This window comes from Emydura macquarii, unplaced genomic scaffold, assembly GCF_026122565.2.
Source record: "Emydura macquarii macquarii isolate MOO-44397 ecotype Brisbane River unplaced genomic scaffold, CSIRO-AGI_Emac_v2 contig_561, whole genome shotgun sequence".
Taxonomy (NCBI): Eukaryota; Metazoa; Chordata; order Testudines; family Chelidae; genus Emydura; species Emydura macquarii.
Genome location: NW_027130698.1, coordinates 5114981 through 5133765, shown reverse-complemented (window position 1 = coordinate 5133765; position 18785 = coordinate 5114981). Strand labels below are relative to the sequence as shown.

Sequence of the window (18785 nt, the reverse complement as noted above, 5' to 3'; positions counted from 1 at the left end):
TAGTAACCTCCCTCCCTCCAGCCTGACAGTTCACCTTTCAGTATGACTCGTTGTAGTCTCCCCTTTAACCAGTTCCTTATCCACTTTCCAATTTTCATATTAATCCCCATCTTTTTTTTTTTTTAAACAAACAATTCCCCATGTGGAACCGTATCAAATGCTTTACTGAAATCTAGGTAAATTAGATCCACTGCATTCCCTTTGTCTAAAACATCTGTTATCTTCTCAAAAAAAAGGAGATGAGGTTAGTCTGGCATGATCTACCTTTTGTAAAGCCATGTTGTATTTTGTCCCAATTACCATTAACCTTGATGTCCCTTAATTACTTTCTCTTTCAAAAAATTTTCCAACACCTTGCATGCTACTGAGGTCAAACTAACAGGCCTGTAATTACACAGATCACTTTTTTTTCCTTTCTTAAAAATAGGAGCTATGTTATCAATTCTCCAATCATAAGGTACAACCCTGAGTTTACAGACTGACTAAAAATGCTTGCTAATGGGCTTGCAATTCCACATGACAGTTCCTTTAATATCCTTGGATGGAGATTATCTGGGTCGCCCAATTTACTCTCATTAAGCAGTTCGAGTTTGGCTTCTACCTCAGATGTGGTAATTTCTACCTCCATGTATGGTAGCTCATATCTATGGGCAATTATGCTGTTTATAGCTTCTGAGGAGAAGGCAGAGCAGGTCAACTGAAGCACTCTGACTTGCTGGGGAATTCACAGTGTAGGCAGGGAACTATGCAGCCTGGAAATACTCCACTCAGGAGGGAGAGAGATGCAGGTCTCTGCCCAAGAGAAGTGATGAGTGGAGAATTAGAATCCTAAGAACAGGTGCCTCTGCTGAGCCACAGAGGGAGAATACAGGTACAGTTGCTCTGAACTGTGATAACCTTTTTCTTGGCAGGAGTAAAAAATAAAAGACGACTTTTTCAGTTTCCCATTCATTATCTAAAAGTTAAAAAAGTTTGGTGCTTTTTAACAGTCTCCTCTGTGAAGCTCTTTAACCAACAACTTTGTAACTGCAGTATTTAAAGTCAAGTCTGATACAATAAAACAGCATCTTTGGAGCAACATCAATAATTTTGCTGTCACCTACTTGGACATCTGTACACATTATACCCCACTGCAGCTTTTCTAAAGGACTCTACTAACCTGCTGTAGTAAGTTTTCAGGAAACATGAAAATCCAGTGCTCAATCTTCATGTTCACTAAATCCGTGTTTGTGAAACAAGGTATCTGACACAGTGTTGAGGGAGACATGAGCCCACATTGCAATCCAGTCACATGTAATTTTAAAACCTAATACACGCTGATCTCCAAGCATTCTTGACAATTGCTGGCCTTGTGTTTGTTTTAGAGATAAACAAATAGTTAACATGAATAGATATAACCAAAATCAGACCATCAACAGACTGTATAACAAGAGTTCTAGTTGGAACAATTCGTTATGTAAGTAGAAATTAAACGTGACGTACAAAGTCACAAAAAAAGTCCATTTTATTGATGGAATAACTAAATTTGTATCTACCACAACTCTGTTGTCTTCTCCCCCACATACTCCCTCACCGAAGAGATTGTCAAAATTTAGCATCCTGGACCGCCTGCCACAGCAATTAATGAAGTACCATCTGCAAGTTCACCACCCCCTTTTTTACTGGGAAGATTTTGATTTATTTTATTTCTGACACAGACACATTGTGGCTTTGGGAAATCATTGCAAAACTACAGCAGATCTCTGCAATAACTATCATCCTCTATGGCAATAGAAGACAAGATTTTAGTACTGAGGGGCTATAAACCTGGTAATCCAGGCATTCAGAACTTCTAGATTACTGCATGTTCTTGTGTTACATTTTCTACTCTTGATCCTACTAGTTCCATGCTATTGGGTATTTCAAGATAACCAAACCATGACCCTTTGTATGCAAACCCACAACAAATTCCACTGTTATCTCACTTATGTGCTTCGCCCTGTCCAAGTAGCTCATTATTCAAATAATAAATAGATAATGAACACATTTTGCCAACTGTAGTTATACTAAACCACTTTGTTATTAATAATTTGTTTGAAACATTTCTATGCAGTTACAATGCCTATTGGTTAAATTAGCTCATCTGGAACATGTGTAGAAGCCTACACCACATTCCTTGCTGCTATGTGCAAGTATCCTTACAAAACAGGATCCATCTCAGCTGTGCATCACAGAGGGAAATGGAAATTTCCACTGTCATTTTTCCCAGTTCTCATATCGCATGGTAATGTTGATAATCCTACATAGCACAGGAGGAGAACTGATCCATTCTTTTATCTCACTGTCACAGATATATAATTTTTATCTCTCTTTCCAGAGAAGTTTCTTTCCTACCTGCAGCAATCTCATGTTCTTTTCATATACTGTGTGTCTCAGTAACACGTAGGTGGCAGCTGAATTTCTAATTAGGGTGAAAACAAAACACTGTTGCTGAAATAGCTGAAAATGTAAAAGCCACAAAATGATGGATCTTGTAAAATTTTGAATATCTGTGCAAGATGCTGGCAGAGACTGGTGCATTTTTACTATAGATAGAGGAGTCAGGCAGACCCCAAGGAGTATTTTGTCTTATTGTAGCGAACATTGGTGCTGCTAGTAAGGATTATTTTCACTAACAGGCTGGCCTGGTTAGGGACAAGACTGGTGTAAGGGCACAGAAGCAAATTTGCTCCCCAAAGAAGAGTTAATATTTGTATGCTGTGCTCTTATGCTATGGGTTTCAAGTACTATTTCAAAGAGCAGATAGAATAGGAGTTAAACAAAGACATGGTCTCAATGTTTCCTGATATTAAAAAAGGCTATTTACTGAAAATCTGCATACTCTCAGTTTGCTATACACAACCAGCAGCAGCTGATGCATCTTTGCCCAATTTTACTACCATCTATATAATCCGTGGTAAAATGTTGGGGCACTGATCAACTTATCTCTAAGGGAAGACCAATTTTTATAACACACTACAGGGCCCCTGAGAGCAGACTAGATGACCTAATAGTTATCGTCCTCTTTAATTTCTAGTCTTATTGAGGATAAACTGTTTGCACAGGAAGTTTGCTATACAGATGGATGCATCTCAGATAAGATTAAGAAAGAGTCATAACACTACAATCTACTCAAAAGGCTAAAAAGAATGTGGCATGTTTGAACCTCTGCACTGCCAAAGCAGCCTCTTTAGTGATGTTACATTAAACTTCAAAAATCTTCAATTAGTCTTTAGACATGGATGTACCATTCTGAAATTGATGATGAATTGACCAGGTACTGAAACTAATGAAACTCTAAATAAATAGGAATATGCATGTCTCCTGAAACACTTAAAAAATGATGACACTTGTCATTATTGAAAATGCCTTTAAAGGATTGCATCAAACATGAAAGTCTGCAGAATTCCTAAAATAACTGTCAGGTTATAGAAAAAGCATCAAAATATTTTCTCTGAGAAAAAGTGTGAAGCACACAATCTGCCACATGAACAAAACAGGGCTAATGTGTGCTGTACAGCCTATACTAGAAATACCAAACATATTGCATTCCTGAATTGCATAAACAAAAATCAGTGTAGCCAGAAAGCACAGATAAAATTATTTTTGTACTACAGGGCCATCCTAATTTTGCCCAACCTTGAAATCCTCAATTTGCATGCATACCAGAGCAGCCTGGAGCTATCCTAATCATTAAGATTGCAGCATAGCATTTTGAACAGGCGCTTAGCTCAACATGGAGAATTGGGAAATGGAGGACAGTCTTGGATTACTGGGAGTCAGCAATTCCGAGGTGCATTTGCAACTCTGCCACAGATTTCCTGTGTAACCTTGGAAAAGTCATATTTAACCCTTCTGGGACTTGTCTGCACTTACAGCGCTGCAGCTATGCCGCTGTAGCGCTTAATGAAGATGCTACCTAAGCCAAAGGGATAACTTTTCCCATCTGCATAGGTACTCCACCTCCCCAAGAGCGATGTAGTTATACTGCCATAAGTTGATAGTGTAGACCAAACCACAGTCTCAGTTTCCTCTTTTACGTAACGTGGATAATAAAAGTACTTATCTCACAAAAGTATGAGTGCAAAGTTTATTTGGTGTTCGTAAAACACACACAAATACTTGAAGGGAAAGTGCTACTGAAATATGAAGTACTGTGTGTCTCCGTTGATCATATTTATGTAGTCAAGCAAGAGCATCGTCAATCCACTCCGTTTCACCTTCAGGCTGCACTTTGGCCACTCAGTGCACTACTGTACACCATATACTGCACTTAAATAGTACCTACTGGCAGACACACTTCAGCACAGAGTCTTAAGACAAGGCCTCAAAATTTGGCCAAAAATACCCTAGTCATATCAGCTGAATTCAAAGAGTATCACTATTTCATACAAAGTAGATCCATGCACTTGATAAGCTCTCTGATGTCAAACATACTGTATATATGAAAACCTGGGGGAAATCTTTGCAGTAAGTAAGTACTACATATCCTACTAAATCCAGTACTGCATATCCTAACTACACTATCACTGAGATTATACCTTTTAATTTGGGCAGATGGAATGAAGTTTTAAGATAAACCTTCAGTATTAGAATTGCAATACAACAACAGGGCTATTCAAACCAATGAGTACCAAGAGCAGCTGAAAGGACCTTGTAGTTAAACAGTTCAAATTTATTGCATTATTGAGGGGAAAAGCCTCAATCAACCTTCTCTACCCAAGTGCATGGATGATACAGTCAAAGTCTTCTTGCAAGCAGTTTAAAAACACTAATATGCAGGACCAAATCATGCCATTATTTACTCTTATCTATACAAAACCTCTGAGGTCAATGGAGTTACACCGCTGTACACAAGGGCAGATCTGATCCGTAGATGCTGAATTCATTTATTTCCTATTAGAAATATAAAAATAAATAAATAAATAAATAGACCTTTGACTATCTAAGGTTATTGAACTGGGCTTCTGCAGGAAGCTGAACCATGAATATTATGTGTACTACCCAGCAGTCTCCTGACAGAAACAATCATTGTCAGGCTTGCTTACACTGTAATATGCATGAAATCTAGTATTTACCCTACATCCTAGGCAATGATGAGGTTATCATGTAGAGCTGCCAAGTCTTATGTACCCTCATGTGACACTCGTGCACTTGGCAGCACTGTCAGGCATTCCCAGATCACAGTGGAGATGTCATGCATCCAGCTGGGCTACAAGAAAGGCCTGCCATTGCTACTACCTATTGACAGGGGCCACTCCTTTATCTTCCCTCTGCATGCTGAACCCAAACAGGGCAGGAGCTGCCAGGAGGAACAGACAGCAGGCAGAGCAGAATGGAGACAGAAGTTGAGGGGACAAGATAAAAGCCTCATGTCTCCCCAATTGCCTTTCCCCCACACTTCACTCAGATTCTGCCCCAGACACTATTCCCCCTCATCCACCTTCCCACCCAGCCACCAGTCACTTCCTCAGACATCCCCAGTTTCCCGACCAGTTACTAATCCAGCTACCTAGTAGCCCCAGACACTTTTCCCCATGCATTTATGCATCCCTAGCTGCCAGTTTTTGTCCATCTCCATGTCCTACCCCCAGCACTGTTCAGGACAGGTGTGTTGACATTTATGGTTATATGCAAGTTGTTTGCAAATATGCAAATTTGTCAGTTAAGTAATTTGCAAAAAATGTCACACATGGAGCAGCAAAAATCTGGCAGCTTTGCGTAGGTATGGCTGATCCACTTGGACTGCAGGCCTAAATGTACAACTACAACAGCAATTTATACTAGATTACTAGAGTGCTGGTAGTAAAGCAGAACAGGGGCCAGAACAAAGGAATGTATAGATTCATTCCCTCAGGTGAACTGAATAGAGATGTGTCCTAAAGTTAATGCAGATTTAGGTGCTAAATGGAGGCTCCACATGCTGACTTAGGGGCTTCATTTCAGGCAACCAAGTCTGTAAGTTAGGCTCAGAGCAAGCAAGAAAATGAAGACAAATCCAGAATGAATGCGAGTTGCCGGCAGTGCTTTCCCCACATGAAGGATTGTTAGTCTATGTTTCTTATAGCCTCTAGGGATGTAACCAAGTCAAGGCAGCTGACTTTTCATTGCTGACACTGCAATTTCCCTCTTTCCCCCACTATAACACAATGCCTATGTTCATGATTACAAGAGATTTAGCATATACTCTCTCTCCCAGTGTGAAAAAAATAGCAGCAGGTTACTACAAATTTCAACTACTTTTGGTATTGATTTACAGATCTAATGAAATGGATTCCTAATTTTTACTTGGGACAGCATTTATCAAAGTTACACAACGATGGAGTATTTTTTGCCCATTGGCACTGCTAAAAAGGCTTTCTTTCAGAGGAGGAGAAATTGCTAGCAGACAATTCCATATTTATTTAATTTAACATCCTATAATCTCATTACATTTCTAAAGACTCACTCTGCTGTGGGTGTTCACATTGGACACAAGTAAGATATATACTTTACTCAGTATAAATAATGTTTATTCAGGATCTTAAGTTTCAGTAAAAGGCAGAGTTTAAAGAACAATCTTTCAATGTTTATTCAGCTATGTGAAGATTTGGATGAGAACTTACTGTAAGATGCCAGTTGATCTGTGGTATTCTTGTGTGAAGATTTAGACTGAACATAAGCAATAAAACTCCAGTAACTACAAATGCACTACAGCTCACAAACTCAAAGAAATAAAGGCCTTCGCAAGGGGAGCACTCCATGATAGTCTCTATGCAGATGAATGCAATCAGTGCCAAAACCTAGGGAAAAAAAACAAATGGAAAAAATATAAATAGATTTCCACATTTTGAAAATAGCCACAAGTATTCCTGAAATTTCCATTGGGAACATGATCAGTTTACTCTCAAGAAAGTGCAATTTTACTTTGAATAGGGCACTATTTGAAAGCAAGCAAGAATAAAAGGAATTAATGCAACACTTTTGGGGGTACTTCATGTATCACAAAATTTATATTAACAAAATTAAATTGAGCTAATGTCAATGTAACCACTGGTCCTGGGCTACTGAAAAAAGAGCCCATCTTTTCTAAGCCCAACAGTACAAAGTGCAAATGACAAAACAAACATTTCCTTTTTAAATTCTTCAGGATTCTTTTCAGAACTTGGAGAAAATATCCAACTGATTTTGATTATTAGTATCAACAACATCCAGATGAATACTATTTTAAATGCCTTTTCCCATTATTTTTATTTCAAGGGTCACAGTCTATTTAAAAATCTAGTCAGTTTAAATAAAAATTTTAGAGTAACTTCCTGTGTTACTCCTGCCTCCATGTACCTCAGCCTATTGTTATGATTTTAAAAATCACAATTTCCTACTTCTGCAAATACTTCATTCCCCCTTCCCATCCCTTGTTGCTGAGTGAAAGACTCACTTAAAGAGGAGAAAGAGTCAAGTCCTGATCCTGCAAATGCTTACACTCTTTAAACTCATTACAAGAGGTAAATTACTTTGTTCACCCATTCTCACCTCCTACTCAATGACTGTCATTTGCCTTCAAGTACCCAGCTTTCATCCACCTCCCCCATTGCTCTCTATGCACTTGTATATCTATGTTTCCTATTTACTGTATCATTCTACCTCTGCATCTGACGAAGTGAGCCGAGTCTCAAGAAAGGTTATGCCTACAAAAATTAAATTTGTTAGTCTTTAAAGTGCCACAGAACTCTCGTTGTTTTTGCTATATACAGACTAACACGGCTATCCCTCTGGAACTGTTCTTTAAACTTTGCGCAGGGAGCAGTCCCCTTGAATTCAATGAAGGTGTAAAGTTAAGCATGTGCATAAGTCCTAAGTGTTTGCGAGATTGGGGCTTAACTGACTATACAGGGGATAGAGTGAAACTTATTCTGTAAAATGAACAGAACTACAATATTAGAAAAAGTAATCTCTCACCTATAGTAGTCTTAACCATAACAGGTCTAATTCAGACATAAATGCAATTTTCAAGTTGACAATTCCCCTTTAAAAATAACTTGTGAAGAAAAAAGAATTGAGCTGGTGCCTTCTTGGTTCTTTGTATGCTGTGACAATTTGGGAACTTTATCTGTACAGCAGGAATCCTGGTTTTACTATGAAGTCATTAGAAAATTGCTATATCAGAGAAAGCCTCTATGTGAATGTGGAATCCACCCCTTACTGACAAAGACTGAAGCATGTACCAGAGACAAGGCACAATGGAGAGTCGTTAACCTTAACAACTATACTCTGACCAAACCATTGGTATGCTAAGAAGGCTGGCTGGAGAAGGGAGAAGCTATTTCCTCCCACTTGTCTGCAGGGGGCTGATAAAGTGAAGATGGAAAACACCAGCAGCAGAACAAAGGAACCAGGCGCTTGTTGGGGGCCACAAACTTGAGAGACTCTGAGGCAGAAACAAGAATTTTGGGCACGAGAGGGAAAGAGACAGGCAGGTTTTTGTAGCAAGGTATACTGTTTAACTGCAACTGGCCACGGTCAGAGAAAGCTGACCTAGAGGGAGGCTCCATGTCTCTGAAAGGAAGTCATTAGCTGGAGAGGAAGGATCCTGGCCAACCCAGAGGGCTCTCCCCAAGTCTAAAGAACACTCCAGAGCTGTGAAAAACCAGAGGCAGGGAAATGCCTCTAGGTGTGTTTATTATTTTACATGGATCTATGTATTTCACGCTCTCAAGTAAAGAACAATGGTGTTTTAGAAGCCTGTGCCAGGTCTATCTGTGTCTGTTTGTTTCACTACCACATGCTCCTGAAGAAGTAAACTGTAGAGTTCCCACATGGCTGGAGTTCTGGGAGATGATATGTCTAAACTGTGAGGGAGTCTAAGGGGCCAGCACTGGCCCCAAGGACTAGACAGTTGGTCCGTGGGTTATCAGCTCTCCGAATGGGGTGCTAGACAGAATCCATACCCCAACAACATGCCTAGATGCCAGGGACAACATCTGGACTCCATTCAGACTCTGGAGGCTTAAAGCACAAGGGGTCCATTGCGATGGATCCCCTCACAGCAGTCTAGTGAGTGTCCAACAGGAGGAGTTCAGCCAGATCCGTGATGTAGATAAAGGCATCTTAAAGGGTGTTTGATTTTGATTCCCCCCCAAAAAAAGGTCTTTTTCCCTGGCTTCTTAGAAATTCTGTTTAGCCTGGAAGACTCTACAGTGACTGGAGAACTAGCGAGGTAACATCACTAAAGTCCTAAGAGATGAAGTTAAGCAATTGAGGAGGGGGTGGTATGTTTACCTCTGTTTCTGTGTTAGTTACTAAATTTAAAACACAAGCAGAAATATACCTTTCAAGCCTTCTTTATATATCACACAGCAAAGCATATAAAAAAATATGGCACTCATAACAGAAGGGGAAATTTTAGTCCCACTGAACTTAATGACAAAACTCGCAGAGACTTCAAAGAGGCAATACTGTGCATACAGTTCTCTTCCCATATTCTTATTCTACACTCTAAAGACTGAGTCAGCAATTACAACTTTGGCAAACACAACTTCTTTAATGAACACTATACAACTCTGATTTCAAGCACACTTTCTCCTCTGGCCTACCTCAAGGCTAGTATCACCAGTTTCATCAATTCAATCAGGCATGATCAGGACTTAATCAGGCTAGCACTTTTTGAAGTGATCTCCCATTTCAGCTCTCTCAACAATTTCTGTGAGGTCCTCACATCTGTTGTAGTTAGAAACATTAAATTAACCACAGCAAATTAGCTATGGGATCATAGGACTTCTGCCAAAAGGAATGAGGCGGTGAAAACAGAATTGTTCATGTCCAATATCAGTTTCCACACCACTTTTAGATATCCTTGATGATTTTCTGTAATTATTGTATAACGCCTTTAGAGATTTTTTTTTTTTTTAAAGGAAGAAAAACAAGAATATTTTCTGCTCTCTTCCCTATTCTTCCTCTACAACGTGATTCTTGATTAAGGTAGATACTCACCTCTTCTCAGCTGAGAAACCATATTGTGAGAGGAAGGAAGGTCCAGTGCTTAGGGCACTAGCCCGGGACTCAGGAGACATGGTTTCAATTCCCTCCTTTTCCACAGACTTCCTGTGTGACCTTATGCAAGTCACTGGTTCCCAGTCTCGTCTAAACCAGAAATAGTAGGACTTCCCTCCCTCGAAGGGGTGTCCAAGGTGTAAACACTAAAAATTGCAGCATGTTCAAATACTGTGGTAATGGGGCCATATAAGCACTTGTAGGATAAGTATAAAATTAAAGAATTAAAGTTAGCCTAAGTATGGTTAAGAAAATAACATTTTCTTCTTACAGCTCCTGGCCATCAGAGAAAAGGCCCCAAATCAGCAAGTAAATAAAGGCCATGAGAAGAGTAAGTATTATTTGTAGTATGGGAAAGATGTATGGTTCCATAAATAACTAATAAAGTAAAAGCTGCAGTAACAAGACCAAAAAAACCATCTTAAAAAGAAATAAGCCCAAACCTTTACACTGTTCTGCTAGTCAGCAAGGAGGGACGGGAGGGGGAAGGTAGGGAGAAGAGGAGAAGATAAGAAAGGAAAGGCTTTGGGAAGAAAAGAGGTTGTGAATCTTATCTGGATTAAGACTGGAAATACAGGTGAATTATCTCAAGTTGTTTTTTTAGCTGAAGTCAGTAATTGGCAATGACATTGCTTGTTTGTTAAAGGGTATAAAAATTAAATCCTTAAAAGGGTTCATTGCTAATACCCGTCTGACCAGACTGGAGCTGGTCAATATGGGTCTAAACACCCCCGGGGTTTAGCTCATTTGTAAGTATCTTGATCAAATGCTTATAAATGTTTTGTTACTGTTTAGATGCAGTATTATTAGTCAGGCTTTTTAGGCATGTTTAGAGCAATTGTATAAATACCATTTGGCTTTTGGATTTAATAAAGGAATTTACGGTTAAACTGGTGTTTGGTGGTTTCCCATATAAATATTAATAATTTCAAGAAAACTCATACTAAGTCCTTGTTCTGTCTACTTCTTCACTGTGATGTGACTATACATTTAGATTTGAAGGACAAAGGCACTTACACAGACTCTCCATTGCTACTACAAAAAGCACCTAAGCAAAAAGTCCAGTACACAATCAATTTCTGCTAGCTTAGGAATGTCTGTCTACACCTGTTGTAATCACACTGTCCACTGCAACTGGTGACATCTCTATTGCACTATATACCTTAAACTACATCTTGTTCCCCTTGCCTCCCTCCTACCCCATAATCTTGTTCAACAAAGACTGATAACTGAAAGAAAAAATATTTTCTAGGGGGCTGTTCCAATTTTTTCTCTATCAGGAACAGAAATCTGGGAAACTACTAATATACTGTATACTTTATATAGTTTCAAATATGTTTAGTATACAAACTTCAGTAAGGAGAAGCTGTCAGACGATATAAAAGCCAAGTTTTTATTAAAGAAAAATCAAATTACACTGAAAGACTGGTCTTTGCTGACTGTTAATTCAGCCATCTTTCTTTAGGGGATATTATCACATGCTGTACAGACATTTGCTGAAGTTCACAGAGAAGGTTGATCACCTTCAAACAATAGTTTTAAGTGAGCACAGTATAAACAAACATGCTAGAACACTGAATATAACTGAAGGTTTGGGTCTAACCTTGACATTAAATAGCAAAAAGAAAACCTGTCAAATCACACTGCTATATACAAAAGTCAAACTTTGATCTGAATAGTTTGCTAACTAAAAACAGAATAGTCTGCCAGAGGTGGCCTCATCTTGCATTATTAACACTTAGTGAAGTCTGACATTACTGTAAATAGCTGCCTAACAACTGACAGTAATTTGAATTAGTAACTTCAAAGGAAAAGAGCTTTTATGAGTCTTCAACTTATTCATGAGCATTAATATCAAGCTTTTGCAACTAAACTTAAGCTGTTAATTGGCTAAGTTTGAAACTCTTTTAGAAGTTCCATTGAACAGCTTCACACATGATTTATATAACTGTAATCCAAAAATAGCTCCAAGAGCCTTTTAAAAATTGCTTTCATTAAGTGTTTTATAATAAATCTATTTTACAACATTCTCAAGATAGATTACACTACATGATTCTGTGCATTTCTAACCCATTCCTAAAATATACAGAATACATAATTGTGCTACAGAAACAAAAAAAAAATTACTCAGGAGATAAAAACTGAATCAGATTGATCATTACAATTGGCAATCACTGTACAGCATATGGAGTCTTTTTGTTCTGCTGATGAACTTCTTTTCCCTTATCTATTCATCTCAACAGTAAGCTCAAAAGGCAACCATCCCTCTACACAAAATTAGAGAAACATATGGTAAATGAGACATGTAGGATGATGAATTTTGCACAAAATATGTTAATTTCCTAAGTCCTGAGTTATGATAGATAAGAAACTACTGAAACTTTTGAGCAATTCCTACTGGTAGACTGCACTTCATTATTCAGTATAGGAGAAAGGACATTTACCTGTATGACATGCTCTTGTAAGTAAAATGCTATTCATATATAAATGAACTGAAAGCAAAATGACATGGTAAAGCAAAAGTTAAGTAAAATGTTATTGCATAAACTTGGAATTATTCAAGTTTTCTTGGATATTTCTTGGAGGAAAAATGTGATTTAAAAACTGATAAAAATAATTGCAATTGCTTCAGCTTAATATATAAACACTGAAAATAAAGTTAAAGGTGAGATTTTGAAAAACATTCAAGTGTTGGCATGATTCTGCTCCCACTTAATGGAGTTTTATCACTGCCTTTACTGAGAGAAGAGTTAGGCCAACACCTAACCTGTGACAAATCTGAGTCTCCTTATACTCAGTTCCAGTGTGTGGCCTAAAGCAGCTAGGTCAAGCCATTACAGAGAAAGTCCTTCTGAACCCCTGCAGCCTTGGGTGGGAACAGGCTCAATCACCCTGGAGATGGTGCACCTGCAATCTGATCAGCACTACAAGTGGTTTGCACATGTTCAGTGAAGATGGAATCTTTCAAGGTTTTAGCTGCTGAAAATCATAGAGTCTCTAATAAGCACATGGAAACTGCAATTTTTCAAAGGCTTATAACTTGACCGAACTGGGCAGATTTTCATAGGGATGGCAAAACCCTTTTTAAAAAAAAAAAAAAAGCCACTGCCAGTTTTCAAGTCTCTGCTCCAAAGCCTACAGGTAATAAAACTCTTCAAAGAAAAAGGTCACCAGAATTTTTTTAACAGTATTTTTCCACAGCCTTGTTTTCAGAAACAGCTGAACCATTTTGCCTGAAATTTCCTAAAAAAAATTTCAGCCTGAGGAAGACATACACCTGGCATGAAGAATTTCAGTCCAAACTGTTAAAGGCAAGCAAAGTTAAAAGTACCTAAAAAACAGGGTCTTATGATGGGAAATGTCAGATGTTAACAATAGGCAGTGCTACCAGCCCAGCCTGCAATAAGGAAAATAGCAGTAGAAAATGTTTTCGAAAACTCAGTTTCATAGAGAAGTTATTGAAGAATAAAAACATAATGATTAAGCTACAAAGAAAATGGAAAGGAAAATTTTAAAGGACAATCCATTATTGGGCAGAGGGTTCTTTCAAGCTTCCCTTATCCCCTGCAGGCAGAAATCTCATGTTTTTCCAGTAGAGGGCCACACAATTTTAAAGCTGTGTATAGTCATTATGCTAGTCTATAACTGTCAGATTGGCATACAGTGCTCAACTCTGCCCAACACTAAGACTAGATGTGTCAGTAAAACTGGAGTTTTCATTCTATTTTGCAGTGGATCCCAATATGTAGGGTTTCTAAAATGTTGGAATGTCAACGTAGAAGAAAATTACCTTTAGCAAAAAAGACAAATGTCCTATGGCCAAGCAAATGGATTACATTTGCATCCATTACGCATACACATCCATTTTAAATACAATAATTTATTTTGTCTTAAATGAAATAAAACAACCTGTAGCAACAGACACCAAACTTGAATAGGAGCTTTTGAAGCTGTCAGAGCTGTACTGGTGGTACATTTTCCTATCAACAATAAAATTTGCTATGTGTTTTATTTTTGAGTATCAAACAACTTACACATTAAACTAAAGGACGGTTCTGCAATGAAAACAAAGTAAAAAAACGAGTTTTCCTGTTTATCTAAAAGCACCACAGAAAGCCTTATTGTGTGGTTAAATGACATAATTGCACATGATTTCAGAAAAACCACAAAATGGTCAGCATTTTTTCTGCCTGAAAAATACCCACAGAATTTTAGTAAAACTGTCACACTACCAAGACATTTTTTATTTCCAGACTGTTTAGATTAGTGGTATAGTACAATACGTACATACAGTATACAAGAAATAAATTGCTTTTACAAAACTTAAAAAATCTGAAAACATTAAACTTTCTTGCATTCAAATATAGATGTATTGTTTTCATTTCACTTGAACCAGTGGTTCTAACTCAATGTATGAAATCAAGTAAGTCTCATTCCTTGTAAAGCACATGCATTTCCCACATCTAAAAGAGCTGGCACAAAAATCAATAGTTTGAATAATATGGCTTTAACACACAGTACTGCTTCTCCATCAAGAAACCATCTTTTACCCTGAACAGAAGGATGACTGATTTCCTGCCCACTTCTACTCTGCATCACTAAGATTCAAAAACTCAGTTAACATGACTTCAGAGAGCTTTAACTCTGCATATAAAGTGTGAACTTTAGGGAAAGGTATTTAACAAAAAGGGAAGGTTCAGCAAGCATTAGTAAGTCAGCATCTTAGATAAGCTAAACTGTGTTCAAGGTACACAAAATAAATTAGTGAGCAAGTCTGAAGAAATCAAAACCAGAATCTCGAATTCAGCCTCCCCTGAATTTTTTTTGTGCTGGTCGTGATGGTGGAAGTAGTGGAGTTAAGTCCGACTCTCCAAAGCCTAACCACACTCTTACAGTTTTGGGCCCAAGTTTAATCCAGATCTGTAAAGTGTCTCATTTTATAGTTTGAGTTTGGATGTAATAACAGCTGTAAAGTTTCCACCATTCAAGGTTACGGAAGTCTTGAGAGTTCAGCTGATCTAGTAATATTTCCATCACGTTAGACCAAAATTTCTCAACAACAGTTTCCAAGTTTTGGGCACTGCCAATTCCAACCACTTCTCCTGATTCCACTTTAAACCTACCTCCAAATGTAATCCAGAGCTGGGCCCTATCCATCCATCAATCTGATTTACAAAACTCATTGAAAATATCAGCTCTCCTTTATATCAGGGGCATACTTCTAAAGGCAGACCAACATTTTTAGGGTGTACTGGAGAGAAGGGACATATGTGGGGGAGCAATCAGTTTTGTCAGGTTGGTTTTTTTCTTTTTTAAACAATTTTGTAGAAGGAAGTAGCTTTTTTTGGTCAGTATCAGAAAGTTTACATGCTGCTTATTTCCAAATATACCATTACAAAGGAGGATAGCTAGTCTGGTAACTGTGCCACACAGTCTTATAGAGCATTTGATAGTCAAACAAGAAAGGTTCTTCAGAAAGTCCATTTTCAAATACTAGGTAAGTCCTTTACATAAATAAAAGAGCTATAAAAAGCCAGCTGGCCTGTACACAGTACGTGGATGAAGATATTTTAACAGCAATGGTGTTTTACTAAACTTAGTTTAACAAAAGTCTCTGCCCCTGTGCACTTCAATCACACTAAAACAAATCTGTCTATATACAACTTATGAATTCTGGTTAATTTTATGAAATTGCTGTATCATCGAATGCCTCAGTGTGTTAGGCATGGACTCACAGGGTCCCTGACACATTACCCTCACCCCCCAGAGGCTACAAAACAAACAAAAGGAGCTGTTAACCTTAATAACTGGGCTCTGGCTGAACAATGGGTATGCTAAGCAGGGTGCATGAACTGGGAAAAATAGTTCTATCCAGGAGACATGAAGGGGCTGGGATTTGAAGAAATGGAAGCATCCCAGAAGCAGAACAAACAAACTCATGGTTAACACTAGGATTTAAAAACTCAGAGGAACTCAAGAACAGAGGAACAAAGACATGCTTTCATAGCAGGGGTGTCCTTTTCTAACTGTGGGACCAGCTGAGGAAGAAGGAAGCTGACTGGAGGAGAGATTCCATAATTCAAAGGAGAAGCTGTATGTAAGGAGAGGAGATCCTGGACACCCTAGAGGACTCTTACCAAATCCAAAGAATGCTCAAGAGTGGTGAGGAGCCTGAGGCAGGGATGCATATAGGTGTTTTATCTAGATTTGTATCTCTCTTGTGCTATCTAAAGTAAAGAGTGATTGGTTTGGGAATCTTTTCCAAGACTGTGTGTCATGTGCTTCATCTACACTTCACATGTCCCTGAAGGGGTAAACTGTAACCAAAAAGCTCACACAGGTTAGAGCTGTGGTAAAGGGGGTGGTTAAGCACCTGGGGTATTTATGGAGGTCAGCACTGATCCTGAGAGAAGGCCCATCAAGATACATTTGGGGCCATCATGTTCATTGGGGCTGCATCCCCTCCAATTTCTTTATTTACACAGACATTACAGATGGTTGGAGGAGCCCTGCGCCTAGTACAATTGTCCCCTCTTTCCCACCTTCTCATCAGCCCAGCCTGGGGTATAAAGTAGATGGACTATGAGGTCCCATTTGCATGAAGGGATAGCAGACAGAGTACTTGCTCAGGATGTGTGCCAGAGAGGTCAAGGAAAGACAGTGCTGGAGCCTACTTAGGGCTTGTCATGGCTCCATCGATGCAAGCAAGTTACTTTATGATAGTAATGTGACTGATGTCAACGTACCTTGCATCGAGTAGCCGCACTGTCTTCATTACACTATGTCAGGTGGGCAAATTTTTTGGCCTGAGGGCCACATCTGCATATAGAAATTGTATGGCGGGCATACAGAGGGGCAGGGTGGAAGGGACGGAGCTGTGCAGGAGGAGCGGCTGCTTGGGGCCGGGAGTAGCTCCAATCAGGGTGCCGCAGGGTCCATGTGGTGGGAGAAGGGGGGGGGGGGGAGAGAGGAGGGAAGGGGTGAGACTGGGAGGGGGGCGCGGCTACTGCCCTCCGGCCAGGGCACTGCTGGGCCCACGTGATGGGAGAGGAGCTGGGGGGGGAGGGATGGGAGGGGGAGTGGCCGCTGCCATGCCACAACCACCAGTTGAGCTGGAGGGCCTGATTAAAAGCTCAGACGGGCTGTAGTTTGCCCACTCCTGCACTGTGTTGATGGGAACCTCCTCTCCCATAGGTCATTCCGGTGGAGTACCAGAGTTGGCTTGGCAATCAATTGAGCATGTCTCCACCAGATCCACCCAGTCTATTGCCACTTCATTAATTGCTGCAGTGCCAACAAAGCCTGCAGGGTAGGCAAGCCCAGAGCTTAAAGCACTCAGGTCTAGCACAGTCAGATTCAAACACAGCAGCCTGATGAAAGTCTGACTGGGGGAGCTCTGCCAGGGCTGTGACAATGACATTAACCCAAGTGCCTTATTTTAACAGGGCTGATTTGAGGTGAATTAAAAAAAGATCCTTGACTAACGTGGAAATAGAAATTACTGTTAAAAATGCAAATCACCAATGCAACTGAAAAGAAAAAAGTGCCAAGGTGCAGTAATGAGTTATTTCCTGTTAAACAGCATTCCATATACTGTTGGGAAGCATCTCAATTGTGAACGTCCTTGTACTTCCTTCTCTGGCAGACTTGTTCAATTTTAAATGGTATTTAAAAAATAGTATTTTGCTATAAGGAAATATTTACTTCCCCAGGGGCCTAGTGTCAGGGAAATTTTTAATATATAAACACAACTGGTTCCTCCCTTTATCACGAACCCAAATAACTTCCCTAACTTTTTGGCATGTTATGTGTGTGCATTGCTCTAATGTTGTAAATAATAAGTTCACATTTTTTACATCGTAACTGTCTGCATGTGTAAGACTACAGGTTTATATTATTGCTGCATGCCTTAGGCCCTTCTGGAGCAGTCACAATTTAGTTCAACGCCTAAGACCAGAACTTTGAACCAAGAGTGTCTGAGGTTCCATCACTATATTTGGATCTTTGGGGCATCCATCTCTGCCACCACGATCTTCTGTATTAGAATCTTGAACCTACAGTTACCTGTCATCGCCCATTCTGCTGCCTAGAGCAACAAAGAGGTTTCAAGAGGTGCTACATTTCACTCACAAATTCTTCTTACACAACTTTCTCTCTCATCATTTTGCTCAGAAGACCAAGGTTTTGTCTCGTTTTGCTTAATTAAGCCCAACCTAAAGTCAACCATTTTTTCTACTGAAGTAAAAGCCACTTTCCCATTAACTTGAACTTTACTTTTACAACTGGTTCTGCCTTAGTGTAACTGTTGAACAATATTCAATTTTTTGCCATAATTTGAGTAGCATTGACCACACATCCCTCAAACACACACAAATGCTAGATACAAATATGTCACAAGGATGTTCATGCATTACTTCAGTGCTGCATTAGGTATTTTCACAGACATGTCACTCATTCCCTTGTGTCTTCTTCACTCATTTCTAGCTGTAAAAGCTATGACATTTGAAACAACAAACTAAAAAGTTTTGCCAGAAGTCCTATTTCTACTGGGCATTATTGAAAAATAAGAGACAGATTTATGGGCTTGAACAGTATTTTTATGAACAATCACATACATTCCCTGCTAAATAATAATGGTTCTGAAAGTTTGAATAGTTCTGAAATACTATGAAATAATCAACTCCCATAAATTTTAAGTCCAAATAACTGGCTTCTTTAAGGATTCTTTTCAAACTAAT

General features: G+C 39.1%; 1 protein-coding gene across 1 annotated transcript in view; it reads right to left on the bottom strand.

The window, feature by feature from the left end:
• The window catches only part of CMTM4 (CKLF like MARVEL transmembrane domain containing 4), a 45991-nt gene that overhangs the window by 10460 nt on the left and 16746 nt on the right, over positions 1-18785 (bottom strand). Inside the window, exon 2 of the mRNA XM_067540099.1 lies at positions 6624-6800. Coding sequence (XP_067396200.1) covers positions 6624-6800 — 177 coding nt within the window. The remainder of the gene's footprint in view (positions 1-6623; positions 6801-18785) is intronic.